The 26691-nt window shown below is 42.4% G+C and overlaps 1 protein-coding gene across 1 annotated transcript in view; it reads right to left on the bottom strand.

Moving 5' to 3' along the window:
* Nucleotides 1-18317, bottom strand: part of LOC137334275 (metabotropic glutamate receptor 7-like) — a 453062-nt gene extending 434745 nt beyond the window's left edge. Inside the window, exon 1 of the mRNA XM_067998936.1 lies at nt 18107-18317. Coding sequence (XP_067855037.1) covers nt 18107-18218 — 112 coding nt within the window. The 5' untranslated portion in view covers nt 18219-18317. The remainder of the gene's footprint in view (nt 1-18106) is intronic.
* Between the last annotated feature and the right edge of the window lie 8374 nt (nt 18318-26691).

Here is a 26691-nt window from a genome sequence, read left to right as displayed (position 1 = left end):
GCAATACGGTTGATGTTGCGTATATGGACTTTCAAAAGGCGTTTGATAAAATGCCACATAATAGGCTTGTCAGCAAAATCGAAGCCCATGGAACAAAAGGGGCAGTGGCAGCATGGATGCAAAATTGGCTAAGGGACAGGAAGCAGAGAGTAGTGGTGAACGGTTGTTTTTCGGACAGGAGGAAGGTATACAGTGGTGTTCCCCAAGGGTCGGTATTAAGTTCACTGCTTTTTTTGATATATATTCATGATCTGGACTTGGGTGTACAGGGCATAATTTCAAAATTTACAGATGACACAAAACTTAGTAGTGTAGTAAACAGTGAGGAGGATAGTCTTAGACTTCAAGAGGACATAGACAGGCTGGTGGAATGGGCGGACACGTGGAAGATGAAATTTAACGCAGAGAAGTGCAAAGTGATACATTTTGATAAACTAAAGGGTACAATTCTAAAGGAGGTACAATTCTGGGGGTAAAAGTACATAAATCTTTGAAGGTGGCAGGTCAGGTTGAGAAAGCGGTTAAAAGAGCATACAGGATCCTGGGCTTTATAAATAGAGGCATAGAGTACAATAACAAGGAAGTTATGTTGAACCTTTATAAAACACTGATTCGGCCACACCTGGAGTATTGTGTCAAATTCTGGATGTGAAGGGTGCAGAAAAGATTTACTAGAATAGTTCCAGGGATGAGGGATTTCAGTTACATGGATAGATTGGAGAAGCTGGGGTTGTTCTCCTCAGAGCAGTGTAGGTTAAGAGGAGATTTTATAGAAGTGTTCAAAATCATGAATAAAGAGAAACTGTTCCCATTGGCAGATGGGTCAAGAACCAGAGGACACAGATTTAAGGTGATTGGCAAAAGAACCAAAGGCGACATGAGGAAAAACTTTTTTATGCAGCGAGTAGTTATGATCTGGAATGCACTGCTTGAAAGGGTGGTGGAAGCAGATTCAATCATGGCTTTCAAAAAGGAATTGGATAAATACTTAAAGGGAAAAAATTTGCAGGGCTACAGGGAAAGAGCGGGGGAGTGAGACTAACTGGATTGCTCTTATAAGGGCCAGCACGGGTTCGATGGGCTGAATGACCTCCTTCTGTGCTGTAACGATTCTATGATTCTATATAAATGCAAGTTGTTGTTGTGTTGTTGTTGTTGAAGGGCCTGCAGATGTAGCTGAGAGCATAACAGTAGGAGCACAGAGGCCAGATCTGGTGCCAGCTGATCTCCCTTCCACCACTTTGACCCTTAAATATTGCAATTGAGGTGCTATGAAAGCAAACCCATCATTAATTTTACAATAAAAACAGAAAATGCTGGAAATATTCAGCAAGTCAGGCAGCATCTGTGGAGAATGAAACAGAGTTAATGTTTCACGTCGAAGGCCTTTCGTCAGAACTGGAAGAAGTTAAAGATGCAACAGTTTTTAAGCAAGTACAGAGCCAGGTGGGGAGGAGGAAGGGGAGCAAAGGAATGAATAAAAGGCAAGGTCTGTGATAGGGTGGAGAGCAGGAGTGATTAAATGACAAAAGGGATGATGGTGCAAGGCAAGGAGGGTGGTAATGGGACAAGTAAAGAAACAAAAGATGGGCTAGCGGAGCTGTAAATGGCAGCAGCAGAACCATTACCAGCTCTTGCTGTCCATAAAAATGGGAGCAGTGGTTATGATCTGAAGTTATTGAAATCAACATTGAGTCTCGAAGGTTGTAAAGTGCCTAATCGAAAGATGAGGTGCTGTTCCTCGAGCTTCCATTGAGCTTCACTGGAACAGTGTAGGAGGTCGAGGACAGAGAAGTCAGAGTGGGAGTGGAACGGAGAATTAAAATGGCAAGCGACCGGCAGGTCAGGGTCACGCTTCCGGACTGGGCGGAGGTGTTCAGCAAAGCAATCACCCAACCTCCAATTGGCCTCCCCTGTGTGGAGGAGACTGCATCTTCAGCAGCGAATACTGTACGCTAAATTGAAAGAGGTACATGTAAATCATTGTTTCACCTGGAAGAAATGTTTGGGGCCCTGGACGGTGGGAACGGAGGAAGCGAAGGGGCAGGTGTTGCATCTCCTGCGCTCACACAAGGTGCCTTGGGAAGGGGAGTGGGTATTGGGGGTGATGAAAGGGTGGGCCAGGGTGTCGCAGAGAGAGCGGTCCCTTCGGAATGCTGAAAGGGAAGGGGAGGGAAAGATATGTTTGGTGGTGATATCGCACTGGAGGTGGCGGAAATGGCGGAGGATGATCCGTTCAATGTGGAGGCTGGTGGGATGGAAGAGGAGGACAAGGGGGACTCTATTGTGGTTCTGGGAGTAAGGATAAGGGGTGAGGGCAGAAGTGCGGGAAATGGGACGGACACGATTGAGGGCCCCGTCAACCACAGTGGAGGGGACTCCTCGGTTGAGTAGAAAGGAAGACATATCGGAAGCACTGGTGTGGAAGGTGGCATCGTCAGAACAGATGCGACAGAGATGGAGAAACTGGGAGAATGGAATAGAGTCCTTACGGGGAGCGGGGTGGGAGGAGGAAGTGTAATCAAGGTAGCCGTATAGTAGACAGTTGACAGAAATGGAAATAGAGAAATCGAGGAAGGGAAGGGAAGAGTCGGAAGTGGATTATATGAAAGTGAAGGAAGGATGGAAATTGGAAGCAAAGTTGATGAAATTTTCCAATTCAGGGCGAGAGCATGAAACGGCACTGATAGAGTCATCAATGTGCAGAAAAACAGGTGAGGGGGGGGTCCTGAGTAGGACTGGAACTAAGAATGTTCCACAAATGCCATAAATTCTAAATAGGCAGGCATAGCTAGGACCCATATGGGTACCCATAGCGACACCTTTTATTTGGAGGAAGTGAGTGGAGTCAAAGAAAAATAGAACATAAGTACAAGTTCAGCCAGGCGGAAGAGGGTGGTGGTGGATGGGGACTGGTTGGGCTTTCGTTCATGGAAGAAGCGGAGGGCCCGCAAGCCATCCTGATGGAGATATAGGTGTAGAAGGACTGAACGTCCATGGTGTAAAGGACACGGTTAGGGCCGGAAAACCGGAAACTGTTGAAGTGGCGGAGGGGGTCAGATGAATTGCGGATGTAGGTCGAAAGAGACTGGACAAGGGGGGAAGAAAATAGAGTTGAGATAGGAAGAAATAAGTTCCGTGGGGCAAGAACAGGCTGAAACGATGGGTCTACCAGGGCAGTTATGTTTGTGAATCTTGGGAAGGAGTAGATGCGGGGTTGGGGGACTATGAGGCTGGAGGCCATGGTGGGGGGGGAAGATCTTCAGAGGAGATGAGGTCAGTGACGGTCTGGGAAACTATAGCTTGATGTTCGGTGGTGGGGTCATGGTCCAGGGAGAGGTAGGAGGAGGTGTCGGAGAGTTGGTGCTCAGCCTCCGCAAGGTAAGAGTTTCTTCACTGCACAACAACAGTGCCGCCCTGGTCAGCAGGTTAACGGCAATGTCAGCGTTGGACCTGAGAGAACGGAGCGCTGCGAGTTCAGAGTGAGGTCGGTTAGAGTGAGTGAGGGGAATGGAGAAATTGAGATGGCCAATGTCACGCCGGCAGTTCCCAATGAAAAGATGAAGAGAGGGTAAGAAGCCAGAGGGAGAGGTCCAGGTGGAACGAGAATACTGAAGACGGGAGAAAGATCTTCGCTGTGCGGGGTTGGGGGGGGGACTACAAAGAAGTGAGCGTGGAGGCGAAGGCAACAGAAGAAGAGCTCAGCGTCATGTCGAGATCGAAATTCATTGTGGTTGGGGCATAAGGGGATGAAGCTGAGGCCTTTGCTGAGGACTGATGGTTTGGGGTCATCAGAGAGGGGAAGGTCAGAGGGGATAGTGCAAACATGACAAAGGGTGAGATTGGAAGGAGGGATGGGGTCAGAGGAAAGTGAAGGAGAAGAAGGATCAGGAGAGGCGTTGCCTAAGAGTTGTTGAAACTTGCGGACCTTGATACCTGAAAGGAAGAAAATACGTTTTTTGTTAAAGTGCCAAATGGCACTGGACACAGCAGCTTGCAATTAGATACACTGTTGTTCCTCGAGCTGGACTAAAAGTTTGTATTCTAGCAGTCACTTTATAGATTCCCTCTTTTTCAAGGGCCTTCCTGTTCTGCTGAACTCTGGTAGATAGTTTATTTAGATTATGTGTTTTGATTAAGAAAAACATAAGAAAACCCAAGCACCAGAAAAATCCAACGTCTCCCCAAAACACCCAAAAAAAACACACCTTTGGTCACCTTTAAGAACTCCCTATTACTCACAGCTTATCTTTAATATGTATTGAGAATGGAAGAACTAACAGTGGACAGGAGTCTAGCCCACTGGTCAGGAAATCTTGCATCATCAGTAAAGGCCTTCAATTAAACTCTAGTAGAGTAATCTACATTGGTGTAAAGGCCAGATCGCACACTGGGGACTTCCAGCTCAGACCAGGCAGCATCCCTGGACATCACATTCCTTGGTGCCCACATATCAATTCATGCTGGCATGTGAGATACCTGGGTCACAATCTCACGTATTCAACACATAGGCCTGGCTTTCCCTCTAATATCCTGCTCCTAATCGAGCAGGCGAGCAGTCGGAAACATTGGAAAATCGGACGACAAGGCTTACCGCATGTTCCCTTCCTGACCTCTATTCCTCCCACCCCCCCAACCCCTACCGAGAAGGCCACTGGCCACCCCTCCTTGCCTGCCACATGTAAATAACAGCAGATAGGCGGGCGCCGCAAGCTGTCCGATTTCCATGCCATCTGCCTATGTCACCACCACCTCCGAGGACCAAGAAATGGGTGGCAGTAAATCCCAAGAAAGCAGTGGAAGGCCTACTGAAGCCTCTTTTGGAGAGAGAGAGAGAGAGAGAGAGTGAGAGAGGGGCTAGTAGAGTCCTAACATGAAAGTTGCCCACTAATCATGGAGGCCCTCCAGTGTCCTCTTCAAGCAGAGCTCCATCTAATCATCTTCCCTCTTGATGGAAGCTCCCTCTTGATGGAAGAGATCCTGCCAAGAGCCCACCTTGCACATTTAATAAGACTCAAGAAGAAACCTGAGCCAAGGTCAAGTGGGGTCAAAGCAACAGGTGGCAGTCTCTCCCCAACCCACCTGGGGCGGATTCAGAAACATCCCGTCCATATTGACCAATGTGTTGTCAGCTTAGGCCATTAATGGTTTAAAACAGGTAAGCACTGAAGGGATCACTTTGCCTTTAATTGATTTGATAAAATACTTGTGATGTTCAGAGTCACAACTGATCAATGTTGGATTCCAGCCCAAATCACTGACATGTTTAACATGGAAGAGGTAATTATGCACCTTTATCTATCAATAGCGGAGATTTCAATAATCTAAAGATTTTGCTGGGGTTACATTAGGTAACACTCATCTCCTGTTTCAAACAGGGTTTCCTCAGATGTAAATTTATGAATTATTTGTTATGAGAAAATATTTATATATAAATGCCTATTAAGTACAGGGATCATAGTCCTGTGAAAGGAACATTTTCTACCCTCGTTCCTGTACACAGGATGCAAACGTGTTTCATACAGATGAAAGAGGATGAAATCCAACCTGGAAAACTGGCAAAAGCCATGTGATACCTTACTTCAGGTGAACTGACGCAGAGCATTGATCTCCTCAAAAGGTAGAAAGTAAAAGACAAATATTGAATTAATCCATCTGTTGCTACACAAAAACATTACAGAATTACAATAGTGGGCTGTGTTGACAATCAACAGAGTTGAATTGTGATTTGCTAATCCATGTTTGCTACAGTGAAGCCTGATGGAACAGGCCTGAGAATATGCAGTGTTCAGATAATGTACAGCATTATATAGACTATAAAACTTTAATAGAGATATGTTGCTTAGCAATTTCCTCTCCTCCACTGTCATGCACAGTACAACAGCAGACCTGCAATAGTAGCTGGGTTGTGTTGAAGAGCGACTCTTCATTCCTGTACCATGCCATATATTTTAGAAACAATCCATAAATCCAACACGTTCTGACAGGCACCTTCCAGCCAACCACTCAGTTCAGGAACTCATTACTTTACCAAAGAGTGGCAATAATCTTCAGAGTATAGACACACACACATCCTTTTACTTCACTTTCCAGACAGGTATCTCAATCGACATTTGAGCACTTTGTAGAGGTCACTTTGGAACCACGCAGATTGTAATGCTGGTGCGAATCCAGAGGAGATTATCTCAGAGTGCTGAACTTGGCGTGTTCGTGATGAAAGCAGCCATCAGTGAAAGAAGACCTTCCTCACCTTTCTCTAAGCTGGCTTCAAGCTTCAGCATCTTCAAAGGGGAGAAGACTCATCCCTTTATTTGATATCTCCGACTGCTTGGGAATGCGTTACATTATACATACAAGCTTATGAGAAGAGCAGCTGAAAAGCCTGCTACAATTTTTGACCGTGACAGTAGGCAATGCTGTGCAGGTTAACAGAACAATTATTTTACATGGCAAACTCTTCCAATAGAATCAGAGAACTTGGTCCATTTTCAGTTATTTAAGTCAGCACAACTATGAACAGCATTATTGTTTTCCATAGTATGTTGAATAGTTTTTAATCCCTTCCTTATACAGAGAAACTTGCACCTTGTGTCAATCTTCAGGTTTTCAGAATCGGACATAAAATTTAACAAAAACCTGTTTCTAGATCATGGAACTTACAGCACAGTGGAAGGCCATCTGGCCCAGATCTTTGCATCTTCTGTTATTCTAAAGGTACACGTGACTGAAATAAAATGAACAAGAATGAGCTTTTCACCAACAGCTGGTCATCCACGTGGGAGCCCAACTAAAAGCAGATGATGACCGGGAATTTCCTCGTGGTGGAAACTCCATCTACTCAGTGAGTGAGTTCCTCAGTCACTTCAGGTACTTACAACCTGCACTGCTGGAGAGACAGGGCTGCTCACTCTTCATTAGAAACAGTTAACGGAACCATAAAGACCGTTGAGAACTGCAGTGTTGTACAGAGGGCAACAGATGGCTAGCATTGAATTCAAAGCTGCAACACATTCAAGGTTTCTGATTGCATTATAAAATGCAAGCACATGGCTCTGCTTTGTAGAGCTTTCCATGCTTATGTGCATTATTGTAAAGTTAGCTGTAATTTTTTTAATTATTTGTTCCTGATTATTATCCAGTGATCCCTGTGCTGGAAGTGTCCGTACGTAGGTGTCAGGTGAGACAGGAGCAGGATAAGCTGTGATGTCCACTGTGGTCAATAAGCCTGCTGACTGTCAAAAGCTCACACGTAAATAATGGGCACTTAGGTAAGATGCTGGAGGGTGCCCATGGAACTGTATCCCAGCAAGGATTCAATTGGGCCCGCGAATAACCGAACCAAAATGGGCAGGTAACGGAAGGCCAGCTCATTGGTAGAATCTGCTGCCGCTCCAGGCCCATTGCTGATGATGTGCCAGGATTGCCAGGGCCACAATGTTGGGCACCAGCAGCCATCATTTTATCTGAGCCAATGTCTTCTTGGGGGGAAGGGTTGGTGAGAAAATTGACAAGAGAGTATTCAAGAAAACAGAAACACAGCATAATCACATCAAGTTTCGCTGCATGATTCTATTCAATACAACTAAAATGGAAGCGTTTGACCAGGATTATAGCAGGGCAAGCTTCCAGGGATCATGCCAGAGAATTATAGAATTTTACAGCACAGAATGACACCATTTGCCCCATCATATCTGTGCTGGCTCTTTGCCAGAGCAACCCAGAACACTTTACTGACAAATAATATGGTCTGTTTTGAAGAGCTTGTACATTATCATGCATTTAGCTTTGTTTTTTTCTTACTTTCAATGATGTTCCCAGAATAAAGGCAGAAGAATCACAGAATCATATAATCTTGCAGCACAGAAGGAGGCCATTCAGCCCATCGTGCCTGTGCCGGCTCTTTGAAAGAGCTATCCAATTAGTTCCATTCCCCTGCTCTTTCCTTTCAAGTATATATCCAATTGCTTTTTAAAAGTTATTATTGAATCTACTTCCACCACACTTTCAGGCAGTGCATTCTAGATCATCATAACTTGACTAGATGAAATGTTACCATATTAATTCTGTTAAGCACAGCATGACTCACAATTAATGAGAAGGGTTTGTTTAATGTTTGGTCCAACTGACTACGGCACTTCCAAACACCTTGTAGTCAGAAGGTTGTCATTAATAGTAGCAGCTCTGTGTGGAGACCAGTTATTAGTGGGGGTCCCACAGGGATAAAGCAAAATGTCGCAAGTGACAAATTGATCCAAAAACACTCGGCCACCATTGATCAGAATTTATTTCTACACTTGTAATCGCTGTGACCAAAGAATTCTACTGTTCAGTATTTACATTGAAAAAGTGAACATGTTCTTTATGCACAAGTCGACAATTCCACTATAGTGAACAGCAGAAATCGTCCCCATTTTTGCATCATTGGCAAACTTGCAACCAGGCCTTCATCCATATCATTGATGTATATCGCGAAGAGTAATGGTCTTAACACCGACCCCTGTGGGGATCCCACTCGTAACCAGACTCCATGCAGAGCTGCTACCATTAATGATAACCCTCTGTCGACAAAAACGCAACCAATCCCCTATCCAACCCAGGATCTGTCTCCTAACCTCACATGACTCTATCTTATATAGCAGCCTATTGTGAGGCACCTTATCAAAAGCTTTCTGAAAGTCCAAATATATCATGTCCGGGCTGCCTTCATCCATCTACCTGGTAACTTCTTCAAAAAGTTCAACCAGGTTGTTGAGACATGACTTTTTATTCCAGAAGCCGTGTCCCTAATAACCCCTTCTTTGTCAAGATGATTGTATAGGACATCCCTAATGATCCCTTCTAGCAACTTTCCTGCAAGTTACGTCAAGCTAATGGGCCTATAATTTCCTGGTTCTGACTTGTTGCCTTACTGTATATTGGTCCATTAACCTCCCTCCAGTCACCAGAAAACAATCCCTGGCGGCAGAGAACTGTTGAATATGTGAGCAAGGGGCTCACTTAACACAGTTCTCATTTCGGTAAGCAATCTCAGCTTGATCCTGTCTGGACCAGTAGCCCAGTTTGATATATTTATTTCTAATGGAATTACTTTTTGCTTAGGATAGGAATAAATAATAAACTTGAAGGCTTAATGAAAATATTAAAAACATTTTAAAGTGAAGTCATTGGAAATGAAAACTGGCTGGATTCTATAGTGAGCATGCAATCTGCCCCATTGGTTACTAACCAAGCAGTGAAGATGAAAATTGCTGCCAGAATTTTTAATATATTACTAACAGATCTCCCATGGCATTACTTGGATGACACGCTCTTTTATAAGGACAGGAGTTTGATACTACGTAATGTATTATTTTGATGTGTCTTTTTAAGGCAACAAAGTCTAATTCTTGTTGAGTAACAGAAGCTCAGGTCACTCAGAATTTAATTGTAGTTTGATCAGAGAACTTTAGAAATTGTAAGGTACTCATCAGTTTTGGTTCTAACTCAAAAGCACCCAGGATTAAACAATTGGCTTTGTTTGCCCTGTGTTTTAAGGTAGTTTTCAAACAGCACTAAAATGTAACATCTGCAATATGACATCTGGCACGTGACAACTGTACACACTGATATAAGGTTTTTACGATATTATTAAGACAAACGGATGAGATAGATAGGTAGGGAGATAGATAGACTAGATAGACAGACAAATGGACAAATAAAGCAGGTAAATAGTCAGGTACATTTATTCAAAGAAAGACTTGCATTTATATAGTGCCTTTCACAACCTCAAGATGTCCCAAAGCGCTTTATAGCCAAAAAAGTACTTTTGAAGTGTCATCACTGTTGTGATGTAGGAAATGTGGCAGCCAAGGTCCCACAAACAGCAATGAAATAAATGACCAGATAATCCGGGGGGGTGTTTTACTCCCCTCCTCTTCTAATAGTTCCATTCGATCTTTTACGTCCACCTGAGAGGGCAGATGGGACCTTAGTTTAACGAGTGATCTGAAAGACGGCACTTCAAGTAGTGCAACACTCCTTCAGTACTGCACTGAAGTGCCAGCCTAGATTATGTGCTCAAGTCGCTAGAGTGGGGCTTGAACCCGTAACCTTCTGACTCAGAGACAAGAGTGCTACCACTGAGCCAAGGCTATTATGGGAAATTATATAATTTGGCATTGATAAAAATTTGTTGGCCTATTCTTTGTCCCCTCCGGCCACACAATTTCTGCAGTATTTATATATTTGGTGGGGATTGATATTAATAACAGATATTGCAGTCCACCCTGCCACTCAATGGTGGGGTGGAGCGTCAACAGAACACGAGTATACTTTTAATTTCAAAATGTAGCTTTGAGAACGAACCAACTTCTCCTGATCTTAACTGGGTCAGCGACTAAAATATCTGGTGTGTTTTTTTATTAAAACTAGCAAAAATTGCATTAGCTCATCTTTGATGCTCATGAGAGATTCTAGCAAGCAGACATGAAAGTGAGCCAGGAATCAATGCAAATGCTTTCCTTAGCATTCAGTTAGTCAGTTAGTACATGCATTGTGCCACTGAAAAGAACACTTAAGGCACTGACTTCAAAACAAAGTGGTTATAATGGGGGATTTTAATTTTCACATAAACTGGAAGAAGCAGAACAGTCTAAGTAGAAAAAGCAATAGATTTCTAGAATGTATTCAGGACAGTTTTCTGGAACAATATGTTTTAGAACCAAAAAGGGAACAGGCCATATTGGATTTAGTGAGGTGTAACGAACCAGAATTAGTTAACAATCTGATGGTAAAGGAACATCTTGCAAAGAGTAACCATAATATGATTGAATTGGATATTAGATTTGAGAGAGAGAAGGGAGGGTCACAAACCAAGATTTTAAATTTAAGTAGGGCAAACTTCGAGGGAATGAGAAATGAATTGACCACAGTAAACTGCGCTGAACTGTTAGTGGGTAAACCTACAAACAGTGGGACGTATTCAAAGAAGTACTTGGTACAATACAAAACCAACAGATAACCTAAAAAGGCAAAGGCTCCACATATGCAGTTAAGTAACCATGATCAACAAATGAGGTAAGAAACAGTATCCAGCTAAAAGGGTTATACAAATGCAAGGAAAAGTGGAAAACAGATACTAAAAAAGTAACAAAAGGTACAAAAATGGAATATGAAGAAAAACTTGTAAGCTAACAGCAGAGGTTTTTATAAATATATTAAAAAGAATGGTAATAGGGAATGTTAAGGAGGATTGCAGGCAAGACTATATGGTTAACAAGGAAATGACAGACTTGTTAAATGACTATTTTGTATCCATTCTCACAGTAGAGGAAGAGGACAAAATACCAGCAGTACAAGAGAACCTAAAACTAAGTCAAGGGGAGGAACTTAGTGGATTTAATAAAAGTTTAAAAAATGGTAATGGAGAAAATAATGGAACTTAAGATGAACAAGTATCCAGGACCTAATGGTTTGCACCTCAGGGTATTAAAAGAAATAGGTGAGGAAATTGCATAAGTCATAATTTTCCAAAGTTCTCTAAATTCAGGAATTGTGCCTTTGCATTGGAAAATTGCAAATGTCACTCCATTATTGAAGAGGGGAACAGAGGGAGGGAGAAATTGGGTAACTGTTTATAGTCAATTTTGGTAGTTATTGGAACCTATCATCAGCGACAGTGTGACTGAGCATTTGAACAAGTGAAGAAGTCACTAGTATGGTGGACTGCAAGTATTTCTCTATTACGGGAGCTGGTCTGTGAAAGGGTTAAGCAAATATTGAAATCATTAGAGAGGTACAGAAACAACAGAGTAGGTTCTTGTCTTTTCTGCCTGAGAGTAAAGTATCGCCTGAGTGTAGTGCAGAGAGGGAAATCAGGTGGTGACAATTGCATACCCATAAGCAGAACCACCTGATTTTCCTTCCATTAATTTATATGGTGGGAAAATCGGTCAGGCTGTGATCTGCCCTGCCCAGCTTACCCTCTCTGTACTCCACCCAGTAGATGCTTCATGCCCAGGTGATTAAAAAAACAAAACTCTATCCCAGTGTATCTTCATTCTGTGTATTTTGATGTGGAAGATTAAGGGTTAAATTCATTGTCTAAGGTTGCAAAAATTGAACTTCAAAATGGCTAAAGAAATGTCTGTTTTTTTTATTTCTTCCTAATAGCCACTCCATTGTCTGTAAGGTAATGGGAATTTCTTTCTCAAATGCAATTCTATCAGCAATCCAATTACCTGAAGGGAGGCCTCAGTGCGTAAAACGTCTTGACCTGTCTGCAAGAAATGTAGTGATTTGTATCACACGACATTAACCGTGCCATACAACGAACAAATATCTCACAAATTACCAGACCTTCATGGCACAACAAGTGCGCTCTAAACTGCCTTTTATTATTGGGACCTCATCAGAGAATGTATTATTAATGTATTTTTTTATTTCTTTTTAGTTTTAACAGCATTTTCCCCTCTCCACCTCTGCCCTCTGCAGACAGCGGAATGTAGCACACTGCATTCCTACCCATTAAAATCAATGATGTCAATAATGTTTTAAGGCACCTTCCGGCCCACCTCTTGTCAGTAGCAGGCAGGCTCTTTGATTTACAGACCAGAAATGTCCCCTGAGGAATTAATGCAGCACTCACTTCAGTTAAAGCTCTAGTTCCCTTTGTTTGATGCAGAAGGCTTACAGTTGAGAATATCGTCCCGTTCACGTAAGTTTGGTCATGTCTGGAAAGCCCACGGGGTCAATTTTGGGAAACCGATGAGAGGTTGGCACGGCAAGAGTAATGGCCACCTAAGCAGTCTGCAGGGGACCCGTCCCAGTTTCCAGGTCGCCCATCATTTGCATGAGTGAGGCGAGGTAGCAGCGCAAAACGCACTCCAAAATAGGCAATTCTCTGATTAGGAGGCGAGAAATTGGGACACTGCAGCAGGTTCTTCAGGGTCTAACAGTAGATTAAACGGAGCATAGATTGTTGAGCTGAATTTCATTGCCTGGGAAGCACTTTGGGGCATTCTGAGGTTGTGAAAAGTGTGACAAAATGCAAGTTTTTCCATTCTTTTCTATTAGACATTAAATACCAACAATTACAGTATTACCAAACTGAAAACCAATCACAGTATAAACAGACTGAAGACCAACAATCACAGTATTATCAATCTGAATACCAACTATTATTTGTATAGATTTCAGGAGGTACATTGCTGTCCCACCAGGGCTGACGTGCTGAATTTGGGCAGACTGATCAGACTTTAAGTCTGAGATCCCACCAGTTGCACCTGACCCCGTTTCCAGTGGTAAACGTGATAGGTTCATTATGATATTACACCTGTAAATGTGGTAACTAGATTGCCAAAATTTTCTAAGTCCCTCAAGAGGGTTGAATCTGTCTGACCCCCTCCACAATTGCACAGTGTAGGAATCCTGTGCCACGGCAAATGGAAATTAAAATAAGATGATGTTGTGCTAGCATTTATCTAATTTGCTGGGTACAACATTACAATGGGCAAATTGCTTTGGATTCCAGGATCTGTTGAAATCATATTGTTACTGAGTGACCATGGAAGAAACAATTTTCATACTAAATTGTAACATCGCCAGGATGCCAAACCCGCAACCCCCGCCACCTAGAAGGGCAAGGGCAGCAAGTGCATGGGAACACCACCACCTGCACGTTCCCCTCCAAGTCACACACTCCATCTTGACTTGGATATACATTGTCGTTCCTTCATAGTTGCCGGGTCAAAATCCTGGAGCTCCCTACCTAACAGCACTGTGGGAGAACCTTCACCACACAGACTGCAGCGGTTCAAGGTGGCGGCTCACCACCACCTTCTCAAGGGCAATTAGGGGTGGGCAATAAATGCTGGCCTTGCCAGCGATGCCCATATTCCAAAAATGATTTTTTTTTAAATCACAGGACTGTGGTAATCTGCTTCTTGATTAAATTCATCAATGTCCCCACTCTATTTTGGTTCAATGGTTATAAACCTTCACTACAAACTCTGAATAGCTCAACATTGATGGAAAAAATAACTGACACCAAATGAAACAGTTCACTGAACAAACTTCACAGCTCCTAAACCAATTTTATATCTGTTATGAATCAGTAATTCTATTAAACTGTCCAACCTGGGAATATAGTCTGTATTGGCATTAGAATTCTACCTGTCCTGTTCATTGTAGAGTGTCAGCTTCCAAACAAGGCAAAAATTCCACAGAGGTATATTGGGAACTGATTAACATGGCCACTCAGTGTGCTGTAATATTATTAATAATATTTTCAAACAGTTTAAAAGAAAGGGATCTAGAATAACTCGCTGACACTTGTTCAAAACCATCACTGGAAGTCCCTCAGTAGGTAAAGGCATTGCCCGATGTGGTGCTAAAACATTACAGACCACAAAGACTTGGATTGGATTCCTGAATTAGTTGATCTCAGCCAGAACAATAGAAACAAGGATTTTAATTGTTCTCTCCACACCCTGAGCTAGGGGAACCAAAAAAAACATCAATTCTACACGATTATGGTGGTTGTAATCGCATTCAGCTGTGATGCACTTTTCCACCAAGTAGTCTTGTCACCAATCAATGTCTAGGCTCATACATGAAGGATGGTCACATGAATGACCAATTTTGGACGAAACTACTTTTAACTGAAACCCATTATATAGAATTGCTGTGTGGAATTTCAATGGACGCAACCATTTCCCATTCACCCTCATTGTATGGAATTTTAATTGGCCTAGCTTTTTCCCATTCACCCTCATTGTATGGAATTTTAATTGTCCTAGCCTTTTCCCATTCACCCTCGATGTATGGAATTTTAATTGGCCTAACCTTTTCCCATTCACCCTCATTGTATGGAATTTCCATATTATATTAAAATTCTTGTGACTGCAAACACTTCCTGTCATCTACTTCTTGTGTTGCGATTATGCCATGACTTGTGACACTTAGCAACATCTGAGTGCCATCTGAAGTAATGCCTGTTTATGTTACTTTTAACGTGAACGCCTGATAAAATGACCTTTCATTGCCTTTCAGTCTCCCCACCCTGGTGGCACTGTGGCATGAATTGCCTAGGACCAACCGCTATTTTACCATTAAGGTTAGTTCACTATTTTGCAGCATTCGTGGCCTGCTCTCTGTGACATTTTCAATTTTTCTTAAACCCCCTATTGATTTATTATCTCCACTGCCATGACCATGAGCCTTAGCCAACAGCCATCTGCCCTCAACACCCCCCTTAAGTGTACCTCTGCATCCTGACGTGACCCAACACATTAATAAGTGCATGCCAGCTGTCTAACAAGCCACATCCCCTCCCGCTCCTGCTCCCTCAGCTTCCTGCATCAAAATGTCAAAAAAATCCACTGCTGACCCACAGTCTGAAATTTACAAGCAATAGAGTAGTGATAATGAAAGACATCAATTATCCTATATATAGACTGGGATAGTAACAGTGTAAAGGGCAAAGAGGGGGAGAAATGAGTACTTTGCATCAGTCTTCACTAGAGAAGAGAATGCTGCCCATGTAACAGTAAAGGAGGAGCTAGTAGCGATATTGGATAGGATAAAAATAGATAAAGAGGAGGTACTTGAAAGGTTGGCAGCACTCAAGATAGAAAAGTCACCCGGTCCGGATGCATCCTAAGTTACTGAGGAAAGTAAGGGCAGAAATTGTGGAGGCTCTGGCCACAATCTTCCAATCATCCTTAGATATGGGGGCAGTGCCAGATGACTGGAGGTTTGCAAATTTTAGACCCCTGTTCAAAAAAGGGGAGAAGGGTAAACCCAGGCCAGTCAGTCTAACGTCGGTGGTGGGAAAACTTTTAGAGACAATAATCCCAGACAATAATAATTGGTACTTGAAAAAGTATGGGTTAATAAACAAAAGTCAGCACAGATTTGTTAAAGGAAAATCGTGTTTGACTAACTTGATTGAGTTCTTTGATAAAGTAACGGAGAGGGTTGATGAGGGTAGTGCGGTTGATGTTGTGTATATGGACTTTCAAAGAGCATTTGATAAAATACCACATTGTAGACTTGTTAGCAAAATTAAATTGCATGGATTAAAGTGACAGTGGCTGTGTGGATACAAAATTGGCTAAGGAACAGAAAGCAGAGAGTAGTGGTGAACAGTTGTTTTTCAGACTGGAGGGAGGTATACAGTGGTGTTCCCCAGGTGTCGGCATTAGGACCACTGCTCTTTCTCATATATATTAATGAGCTGAACTTGGGTATACGGGGTATAATTTCAAAGTTTGCAGATGACACGAAACTCGGAAATGTAGTAAACAAAGTGGAGGATAATAACAGACTTCAGGAGAACATAGACAGACTGGTGAAATTGACAGACTGGTGAAATGGGCAGACACATGGCAGGTGAAATTTAATGCAGAGAAGTGTGAAATGATACATTTTGGTCGGAAGAATGAGGAGAGGCAATATAAACTAAATGGTACAATTTTAAAGGGAGTGCAGGAACAGAGAGACCTGGGGGCGTGTGTGCACACATCTTTGAAGGTAGCAGAGAAGGCTGTTGAAAAAGCATATGGGATCCTGGGCTTTATTAATAGAGGGATAGGGTACAAAAGCAAGGAAGTTATGCTAAACCTTTATAAAACACTGGTTAGGTCTCAGCTGGAGTATTGTGTTCGATTCTGCGCACCACACTTTAGGAAGGATGTCATGGCCTTAGAGAGGGTGCAGAAGAGATTTACTAGAATGGTACCAGGGATGAGGGACTTCAATTATGCGGAGAGACTGGAGAAGCTGGGATTCTCCTTAGGGCAGAGAAGGTTAAGAGGAGATTTGATACGTGTTCAAAATCATGAACGGTTTTGACAGAGTAAATAAGGAGAAACTGTTTCCAGTGGCAGAAGAGCCAGTAACCAGAGAATACAGACTTAAGGTGATTGACAAAAGAACCAGAGGCGACATGAGGAAACATTTTTTTAAGCATAGATTTGTTATGATCCGGAATACACTGCCCGAAAGGGTGGTGGAAGCACCTTCAATGGTAACTTTCAAAAGGGAATTGGATAAATACTTGAAGGGAAACCATTTACAGGGCTAAGGGGAAAGAGCAGGGGAGTGGGACCAATTGGATAACTCTTTCAAAGAGCCGGCACAGACACGATGGGCCGAATGGCCTCCTTCTGTGCTGTATCTTATTACGAAACTATAATTACGACAACCGTCTGATTAACCTTTGTAAGTAGCTACAATTGCTCTAATTAGAGCAGTGATCTCAAAGGCACAAGCCAGGTTATTGGCTAAACATCACACTCTTACTCCAGGCCTGAGACTATCCGTGAGCAACATCACAGAGATCAGCAGGTAAAAAAAATTTGCGAGTGCTGGAAATCTGAAATAAACACACGAAACAATGGAGATACAGAGCAAGTTTATCAGCATCTAAAGAGAGAAAAGGACGGTTACCGTTGTAGATAGGTACCATTCTTCAGAACTGAAAAGGAAAAGATATTTTTAGAGCTGGGACCCTTTGTACTTCAGTCCTTTTCACTCCTTTCCAGTTTAAAAAAATAAAATCAACGGTTGTTAAACCAATTATATATCGCTTTGTTCTTTCCTCCTTTCATCGTTTTCTGTTTTTAATCCTAAGCCTCATAACATGTTGGTTTTGTCAAGGTTATTTTCTCAGTAGTCAAACACACACAAAGCCAAAAGCTCCCTCTAATATGAGGCCATAGGTATACAGACATAAGCCCCCACCCACGCACCAATATTACTCTCCACTAAAGTCAGCAGTCAATGGAGAGTAATATCGGGCATGAAACCAGCATTACACCCGATCCCGTCAGTTTCCTGATGGGTGGGTTAGCTTAAAATTGCCCCTGACGTCTTTTGTGGAATTTGATAGTTTGACAACTTAAATTTCTCTTGATTTTTAAAAAAAATCTACTTGACCTTATAGCTCAGGACAGTCTAGATTAATCACCAAGAACTAAACTTACTAAAGGCACAATGATTTGATGCTGTAAGTTGATTATGGTTGAACAGCACCCTGTCACCACGTGCGAGGTTTAATGAAAATGGCTTGGCACTCCGCAGAGGAATTAGTGCAACGTACTGAATTGTGATTGCGTGCTCTTACCAGCTTCCTTGGAGATCTGCACGAAGGCCTCTACTCCACTCTCGCCGTAGCTCCCTTCCGAAGCCAGTGTGGACACATAATTCCACCCCAAGGCCTTCACAATGTCCACCATGGCCTGGGTCTGGTAAGAGTCCGGTGGAACGACACGGGAGAAGAAAGCATAGCTGCTGTTGTCACTTAGCTCCGGTGCGGTGGAGGCATAACTGATCTGGGGAATCTAAGGGAAAGAAAAAAAAGAAATGTATCTTTCATTCAGTATGGAAAGTACAGAAGATAGCATTTGGCGCATTGTAAATCTCATCTTAATTTTAGGGAACTTCAATTTCAACTAAGATAAATATGTACTGAAGGAAGGAGTTGAAGTCAGTCGTGATAATTGAGCTATGGTGATTGATGTGATTGATTTCTTTACTCGAGCGAACACCGGATAAAAGCCATCGCTGACTGCAAGATCTTTTGCCTTTCCGAAACACAGACCCATCAACACTGAGGGAATGTGAACAGCGAGGTTTAATCAGTGGGAAAGGTGTGATTGATAGCAAACTCGTTTGGACATATGGGGCTGTGTTTCCTTTAAGAGTGAGATATATTGAAATAAATTGCATTTTTAATCATAATGAATGGCTGTCACTCCAAATAATGCTTTGACATGAAGATCCGCCCTCATTAACATGGTGCCAGTCCTTCATCAGGGGGACCTGAAATCTAGTCCTCACAAACCTCACACAGGTGGTTTCCTGTCAAACATATCAGAGATGCCAACATTTTGAGGGAGAAGTATTGAGACCTGACAAAATGCGTACTGTGTGCCTTGTGCTCATATAGAGACAGTCGACTCGCTGAAGGAAATCTGCCTTAACTGGGGTTTCCACCTTTTGCCAAGTCCAAAACCAGAAAGGAGACAAAATGATGGCAGAGCAGGAGATGATGTTACATAGAATGACACAGAATTACATAAACTCTACAGCACAGAAACAGGCCATTCGGCCCAACTGATTTATGCCAGCATTTATGTTCAACACAATCTTCCTCCTACCCCTGTTCATCCAACCCTTAAATGCATCTATGCAATTCGCCTCAATTATTCATTGCGGTAGCGAGTTCCACATTCATACCACTCTTTGGGTAAAGACGTTTCTCCTAAATTCCCTAATGGATTTATGGGTGACTGTCTTATATTTATGGCCCCTTGTTTTGGTCTCCCTCACAAGTTGAAACATCTGCTCTACATCTACACTATCAAAACCTTTCATTATCTTAAAGACCTATCAGGTCACCCCCCCTACCCCCGAGCATGTCCTGATAAGTATATCCTTTCAGTTCTGGCATCATCCTTGTGAATCTTTATTGCACCTTCTCCAGTACCTCTATATAATATGGAGACCAGAACTATCCACCATATTCCAAGAGTGGTTTAACCAAGGTTTGAAATAAGTTTAACATAACTTCTCTGATTTTCAATTCTATCGCACGAGAAATGAACCCCAGTGCTTGGTTTGCTGTTTGTTAAAATGGCCTTATTAACCTGTGTTGGTACTTTTAGCGATTTGGGTATTCCTTTGCTCATCTACCTCATTTAGATGATTATTATCCAAGCATTATGTGGCCTCATTATTCTTCCTACTAAAATGTAACACCTCACACTTATCTATACTGAAGTTCATTTGCCAATTACACGCCCATTCTGCAAGTTTGTTAATGTCATCTTGTATTTTGTCGCCATCTTCCTCAGTATTTACTATACCCCCCAATTTGGTGTCATCCACAAATTTTGAAATTGTACTTCCGACTCTGGAATCCAAATCATTTATGTAAATGGTGAACAATAGTGGTCCCAGCAACAATCATTGTGGAACATCACATCCCACCTTTTTCCAGTCTGAGTAGCTACCCTTAACCCCTACTCTCTCTCTTCTGTTTTATAGCCAGCTTGCTATCCATTCTGCTACTTGTCCCCTGATTCCACACACTCTGGCTTTAGTATGAGTCTACTATACAGTACCTTATCAAAGGCCTCTTGAAAATCCAAATATATTACATCTACGACACTACCCTTGTCTACTCTTTGTTACTTCGTCAAAGAATTCAATAAGGGGTTGGTCAAACATAACCTTTCCTTTTAAAATCCATGCTGACTATTCGATCATATTTTCAGTTTTTAGATGTTTTTCTATTACATCTTTGAGTAAAGATTTCATTATCTTTCCTACCATCGACGTTAAGCTAACTGGTCAATAGTTCCATGGACTTGTTCTATCTCCCTTTTTAAATATAGGAATAACATTAGCTGTCCACCACCACTGGCACTATTCCCATTTCTAATGAATTTTTTTATGTAAAAAAAAATAGTGCCCCTGCTATCTCTTCCCTGACTTCTATAATTATGCACTGAGTCAATCCATCCAGACAAGGGGTTTTATCCTCTCTATTTGATTAGTTTAATATTTATCTCCCGCCTTTCTAACCTAAATGTCTTTATATCTTTTTTGATCTCTTCTTCTAATGTCATACCCACCTTGTGAGTCTCCCTGGTTAATACAGCAAAAGACAAGGCTGAAGCGTTTGTAACCATCTTCAGTCAAAAGTACCGAATGGATGATGCATCTCGGCCTCCTCCCAAGATCCCCACCATCACAGAAGCAAGTCTTCAGTCAATTTGATTCACTCCACGTGATATCAAGTTGAGTGCACTGGATACAGCAAAGGCTAGTTCTGGAGCAGAAGTCTTCAGTATTACAGCCGGGATATTGTCGGGGCCAATAGCCTTTGCTATTGGCCCCGACAATATCCCGGCTGTAGTACTGAAGCTGTTCCAATACAGCTACAACACTGGCATCCACCTGACAAAGTGGAAAATTGCCCAGGTATGTCCTATTCACAAAAAGCAAGAAAAATCCAATCCATCCAATTATTGCCCCAAGAGTCCACTCTCAATCATCAGCAAAATGATGGACAATATTGACGACAGTGCTATCAAGCGGCACTTACTCACCAATAACCTGCTCACCGATGCTCAGTTTGGGTTCCACCAGGACCATTCAGTTCCAGACCTCATTACAGTCTTGGTCCAAACATGGACAAAAGAGCTGAATTCCAGAGATGAGGTGAGAGTGACTGCCCTTGATATCAAGGCAGCATTTGACCAAGTGTGGCATCAAGGATCCCTAGTAAAATTGAAGTTAATGGGAATCAGGGGGAAAACTCTCCAGTGGCTGGAGTCATACCTAACACAAAGTAAGATGGTAGTGGTTGTTGGAGGCCAATCATCTCAGCCCCAGGACATCATTGCAGGAGTTCTTCAGGACAATGTCCTACGCCCAACCATCTTCAGCTGTTTCATCGATGACCATCCCTCCATCATAAGGTCAGAAATGGGGATGTTCGCTGATGATTGCACAGTGTACCATTTGCAACCCCTCAGATAATGAAGCAGTCCATTTCTGCATGCAGCAAGACCTGGACAACATCCAGGCTTGGGCTCATAAGTGGCAAGTAACATTCGTGCCAGACGAGTGCCAGGCAATGACCATCTCCAACAAGAGAGAGTTTAACCACTTCCCCTTGACATTCAACGGCATTACCATCACCGAATCCTCCACCATCAACATCCTGGGGGTCACCATTGACCAGAAACTTAACTGGACCAGCCATATAAATACTGTGGCTACAAGAGCAGGTCAGAGGCTGGGTATTCTGCGGTGAGTGACTCACCTCCTGACTCCCCAAAGCCTTTCCACCATCTACAAGGCATAAGTCAGGAGTGTGATGGAATACTCTCCACTTGTCTGGATGAGTGCAGCTCCAACAACACTCAAGAAGCTCGACACCATCCAGGACAAAGCAGCCCACTTGATTGGCACCCCATTCACCACTTTAAACATTCATTCCCTCCACCACCGACGCACTGTGGTTGCAGTGTGTACCATCTACAGGATGCACTGTAGCAACTCACCGAGGCTTCTTCGACAGCACCTCTCAAACCCGCGACCTCTACCATCTAGAAGGACAAGGGCAGTAGGCGCATGGGAACACCACCTGCAAGTTCACCTCCAACTCACACACCATGCTGACTTGGAAATATATCGCCGTTCCTTCATCGTCACTGGGTCAAAATCCTGGAACTCCCTCCCTAACAGCACTGTGGGAGAACCTTCACCACACGGACTGCAGCGGTTCAAGAAGGCGGCTCATCACCACCTTCTCAAGGGCAATTAGGGATGAGCAATAAATGCTGGCCTTGCCAGCAATGCCCACATCCCATGAATGAATTAAAAAAATACCGAGGCAAAGTAACTATTCAATATTTCTGCCATTTCGCTATCATTACGTTTGAGTTTATCATGTGCATCCCTTAGTGGCCCTATCCCTATCCTGATTTTTCTTTTGTTATTTATGTGTTTGTAGAATACTTTACTATTTCTTTTTACATTACTTGATAATTTAATTTTGTAGTTCCTCTTGGCATTCCTAATTGTTTTTTTGTCTCCGTTCCTAACCTCTTCGTATTCCCTTTTGTCATCCTCTCTATTGTCTATGTATTTGGTATATGACTTTTTCTTTACTGAACTGAGCCATAGATGATGAAGATCTTAGGTTCACCCCCTGATCTGTGCTGATTTTAGCAGTGCGTTGATGGGACTATAATTGCCCTCAGTATCCAAGGGCTGGGAGGCCAAAAAATCATCCAGGCTCCTGATTGCCATTTAAGGATCCCTGCTGGAAAGTGCACATGTGGATAGAATTGGGCTCGGCTGTGATCAACCCGTCAGTACTCCCTGTCTAGACTCCCACTTGAAGAATGATCAGTAATACGAGATACCACAGAACAGCCACCATTCGTGGAACATAGGAAGAGGAGTAGGCCATTCAGCACCTCGAGCTGGCTCCGCCATTCAGTTAGATCATGGCTGATCTGTAACTCAGCTCCATTGACCTGCCTTAGCTTCACATCACTTGATATCCTTACCCAACAAAAGTAAACCACACCTTAACATGAGTTGTCAGCTGCATGAAAGGAACTAAAATGGGGGGAAAAGCAGAGGATCTCTCCCGGTCAAGGTTTTAAAGCTCAAAGCATACACTAATTAACCACTCTCTCGTCATGCTTGGGGGGCAGATTAAGAGGTAATAACCTGGACAAGCACATAATTACTTTATTAATCACTGTAAATAGACTGCCTGTGGATTGTATTATTATTCTGCTTTGCAGATGGAACTACAGTAACAGCACGTTCACAACACTCTCACCACCAATCCCCTCTCAGCACTTGTTCTCATCGGTTGTAACACTCCGAAAGCTGTAGTCTTATTTTAACTTTGAAAATGCTGTTACAAGAAATTCTGCATCATTGGTATGAAACAGCAGAGATTATGGAGCTGAAGGTTACAATTCAATCAAAGGGCTTTGTCAACATTCACAAACTGTTTGGAATGATGACATCAGACCTCCAAGCATGAATCCAGCATCCATTACTCAATGTATACTTAGCTAAAAATAATTCAATTCAGCCTACACGAACATAAGATTACTTGAGATCACTGAGAATCAGGATGATTGTTGAACGAATGGTGGTGGTTCCACTAATTTTTATTCAGCTCATGGGATAATGAGGCCTGAGAATATCGACTCAACTACCACTTGCTATCAGTAACTGGATAACTCGTCCTGTTATAAATATACCTTTAATCATTAATTGGTCAGGCAATTCATTCAAATCTGTTTACACAAAAACAGTTGTCACATGACAGGGCAAGCCACTAATATTCGGGAATGCAGTTAATCACCGAGCAGTGCACAGACATCTTCTGGTGATTTGTCATTATTGTACAATACCATGTGAACTCTGTGCTGTAAAGTCAAGCAGGCTGCTTAAAGACGTGTTTGGCATGAAGTCATGGACCAAAAGCCCAGAGACTGATAAATAAAAAAATAAAATGATAAAAATAAATTTTAATAACTGACACAGAGGTAAATATGAACTTTCCTGATATTGTGGCACAACTAAAGGGAATTTAGTGCATGTGTGTGGGTGGACAGGGAGGGGGAGTTACACAGCACAGGTCAGAATTAACACCATCCTACATTGCTTCAGGAGCTTCCCTACACTTTGACCTCAGAAATGACACACTCACTGCCCTTGCTGCTCCAGGGGTACTTTTCCATTTCCCACGTGTTCAATTCTAATAGGATGGCTTCTCCAAGTGAGAGGTTATCAGATCAGTGGCAGTAACACTGACCTTATGGGTACATTTGAGTTGTACGAGCCTATCCGCTGGGAACATAACTAAAGGGTGATTCATTTTATCCAGGACCGCCCCCACCAGAAAGAGGAGACTTCCACCTTATCATTCTGGATTGGGAATTGATAGCGTTAGGTGCCCGCAGCTGGAAATAAGCAGATTTCCAATGTAAACAATATTTATTTTAAAGCCCTCTGTCCCTGGTATCACACCGGCAGCCAGTTGCTGTAATTCCAATGTTCATCCTGGTCGGACAGCTATGTATCAGTCTGGTCCCCCCGGCAATTTAGAGATAGGTCTAGGTTGAATTCTCGAGCAGCTGAGGGATGATTATGTCTAATTGGGATATCCTGTTGATAGTGTCCCTTTGCTCAATGCAATGAAGGCTGGTGACAGGTACACATCCCATTCCCTTCGGTTTTGTGCACCATCCTCATTTATTTGATTTGTATTTGAACATGTGAAATTTGGATGACCTAAATTCAAATGCTGACCCTACTCTATATACATGCCTCCTAATTACATATTAAAGCATTACAATGTAGAATGAATATTTAACAGACCCAAAGAGAAAGTCAAGACAATTAAAATGAGATTTCACTGAGATATCAGAACATTAAACACATTACAATAATTTAAGAAGTTAATTTAATTTATTTTCTTTTTTTCTCCTCTTCAGATTATCTTAGATTAAAGAAGCTTGAATTTACATAGGGCCTTATCACATCTCTTAAATGTCTCAAAGTGCATCAAATAAAATGGATTACTTTTATGTGCATTGACAGTTGTTATGTGGGCAAATGGGACAGCCATTTTGACACAGTAAAATCCCACAAAAAACAATGAGTTAAATGACCAATTAATCTGTTTTTGTTTGGTGTGCTGGTCTCCTAAAAAATAGTATCATGGGATCTTTAATGTCCAACCAAAGAGGAAGAAGGGGCCTTGATTTAACGTCTCATCCAAAGGATGGCATCTCTGGCAATTCAGCACTATCTTAACAATATCAACAATCTGCATTTATATAACATTTTTAACATGGATAAAAGTCCCAAGGTGCTTCAGAGGCCTAAGGAGAAAAGCTTGTTCAAAGAGGTAGGTTTTACAGAAGTTCTTCAAGGGGGAAAAGGAGCTAAAGAAGTGGAGATGTTTAGGGAAGGAATTCTAGAGAGTGGGGCCTAAGCAACTGAAGGTACAGCTGCCAATGGTGGAATGAAAGGGGGAGGATGCGGAAGATGCAGGAGTCAGCAGAACAGAGAATTCAGAGGGAGTTGCAGTGCTGGAGGAGACTACAGAGGAAGGAAGTACAAGACTACGGAGAAATTTAAACAGGAGGAGAAGAATTTTAAATCTGAGGCGTTGGGAGCCAAAGTAGGTCAGTGAGGAAAGGGGATGGATGAGCGGGAGTAAGTGCAGGATAGGATGTGGGCAGCAGAGGTTTGGATGAGCTGAGGTTTACGAAGTGTGGAAGATATAAGGCCAGCTAGAAGACTATTGGAATAGTCAACACTACACTGGAGTGTCACTAGATCATTTGCTCATGTCCTGGAGTAGTGATTGAACCTACAACCCCTACCCAACCTACTTTAACTTATATTTTCAAAGGAGAAATTTGTACCATGCCCCAATGCAGAGGGCAGGAGAGGATAGATATGATGGTAGAGGCTTAATTAATATAATATTGTCTCTTTGGGGCACCTTAGCCACAACCACTGATTCACAGAGGTAGCTAACCATGTAATACTAGTGCTACTGTGTCCAAAACAAAGAGGTTTTTGGTACAATACAAAATCCATAAAAGATAAAAGCTCCACCCGTGTAGTTATGCAACCTTGCTCAACAAACAAGCTAAAAGAAAAGGCTTACACAAATGCAAGGAAAAGCAGAAATCCAGTAGACTGGGAGAACTGTGGAGGTGCAAAGGGATTTGGGTGTCCAAGCATACAAATAACTAAAAGCTAGTGCACAGATACAAAACCTAATTAAAAAGTTTAATGGAATGTTAGCCTTTATCTCAAGGGACTGGAAGACACAGGGGAGGAAGTGATGTTGCAGTTGTATAGAGCCTTGGTCACACCCCATCTGGAATACTGCGTTCAGTTTTGGACACTGCACCACTCGAAAGGATATATTGGCCTTGGAGGGGGTAGAGCGAGAATTAACCAGTGATATGGGGGCTTAAAAGGGTTAAATTTTGAGGGCGGGCTGTATAAACTTGTCTTGTATTCCCTTTAGTTTAGAAGGTTGAAAGGTAATTTAATTGAGGTGTTTGAGATGATTAAACAATTTGATAGGGTAGATACAGAGAAGCTGTTTCTTCTGATGGGGGAATCCAAAACAAGGGG

This window comes from Heptranchias perlo, chromosome 17 (genome assembly GCF_035084215.1).
Source record: "Heptranchias perlo isolate sHepPer1 chromosome 17, sHepPer1.hap1, whole genome shotgun sequence".
Taxonomy (NCBI): Eukaryota; Metazoa; Chordata; class Chondrichthyes; order Hexanchiformes; family Hexanchidae; genus Heptranchias; species Heptranchias perlo.
This window is presented reverse-complemented; position numbering and strand designations above follow the sequence as displayed.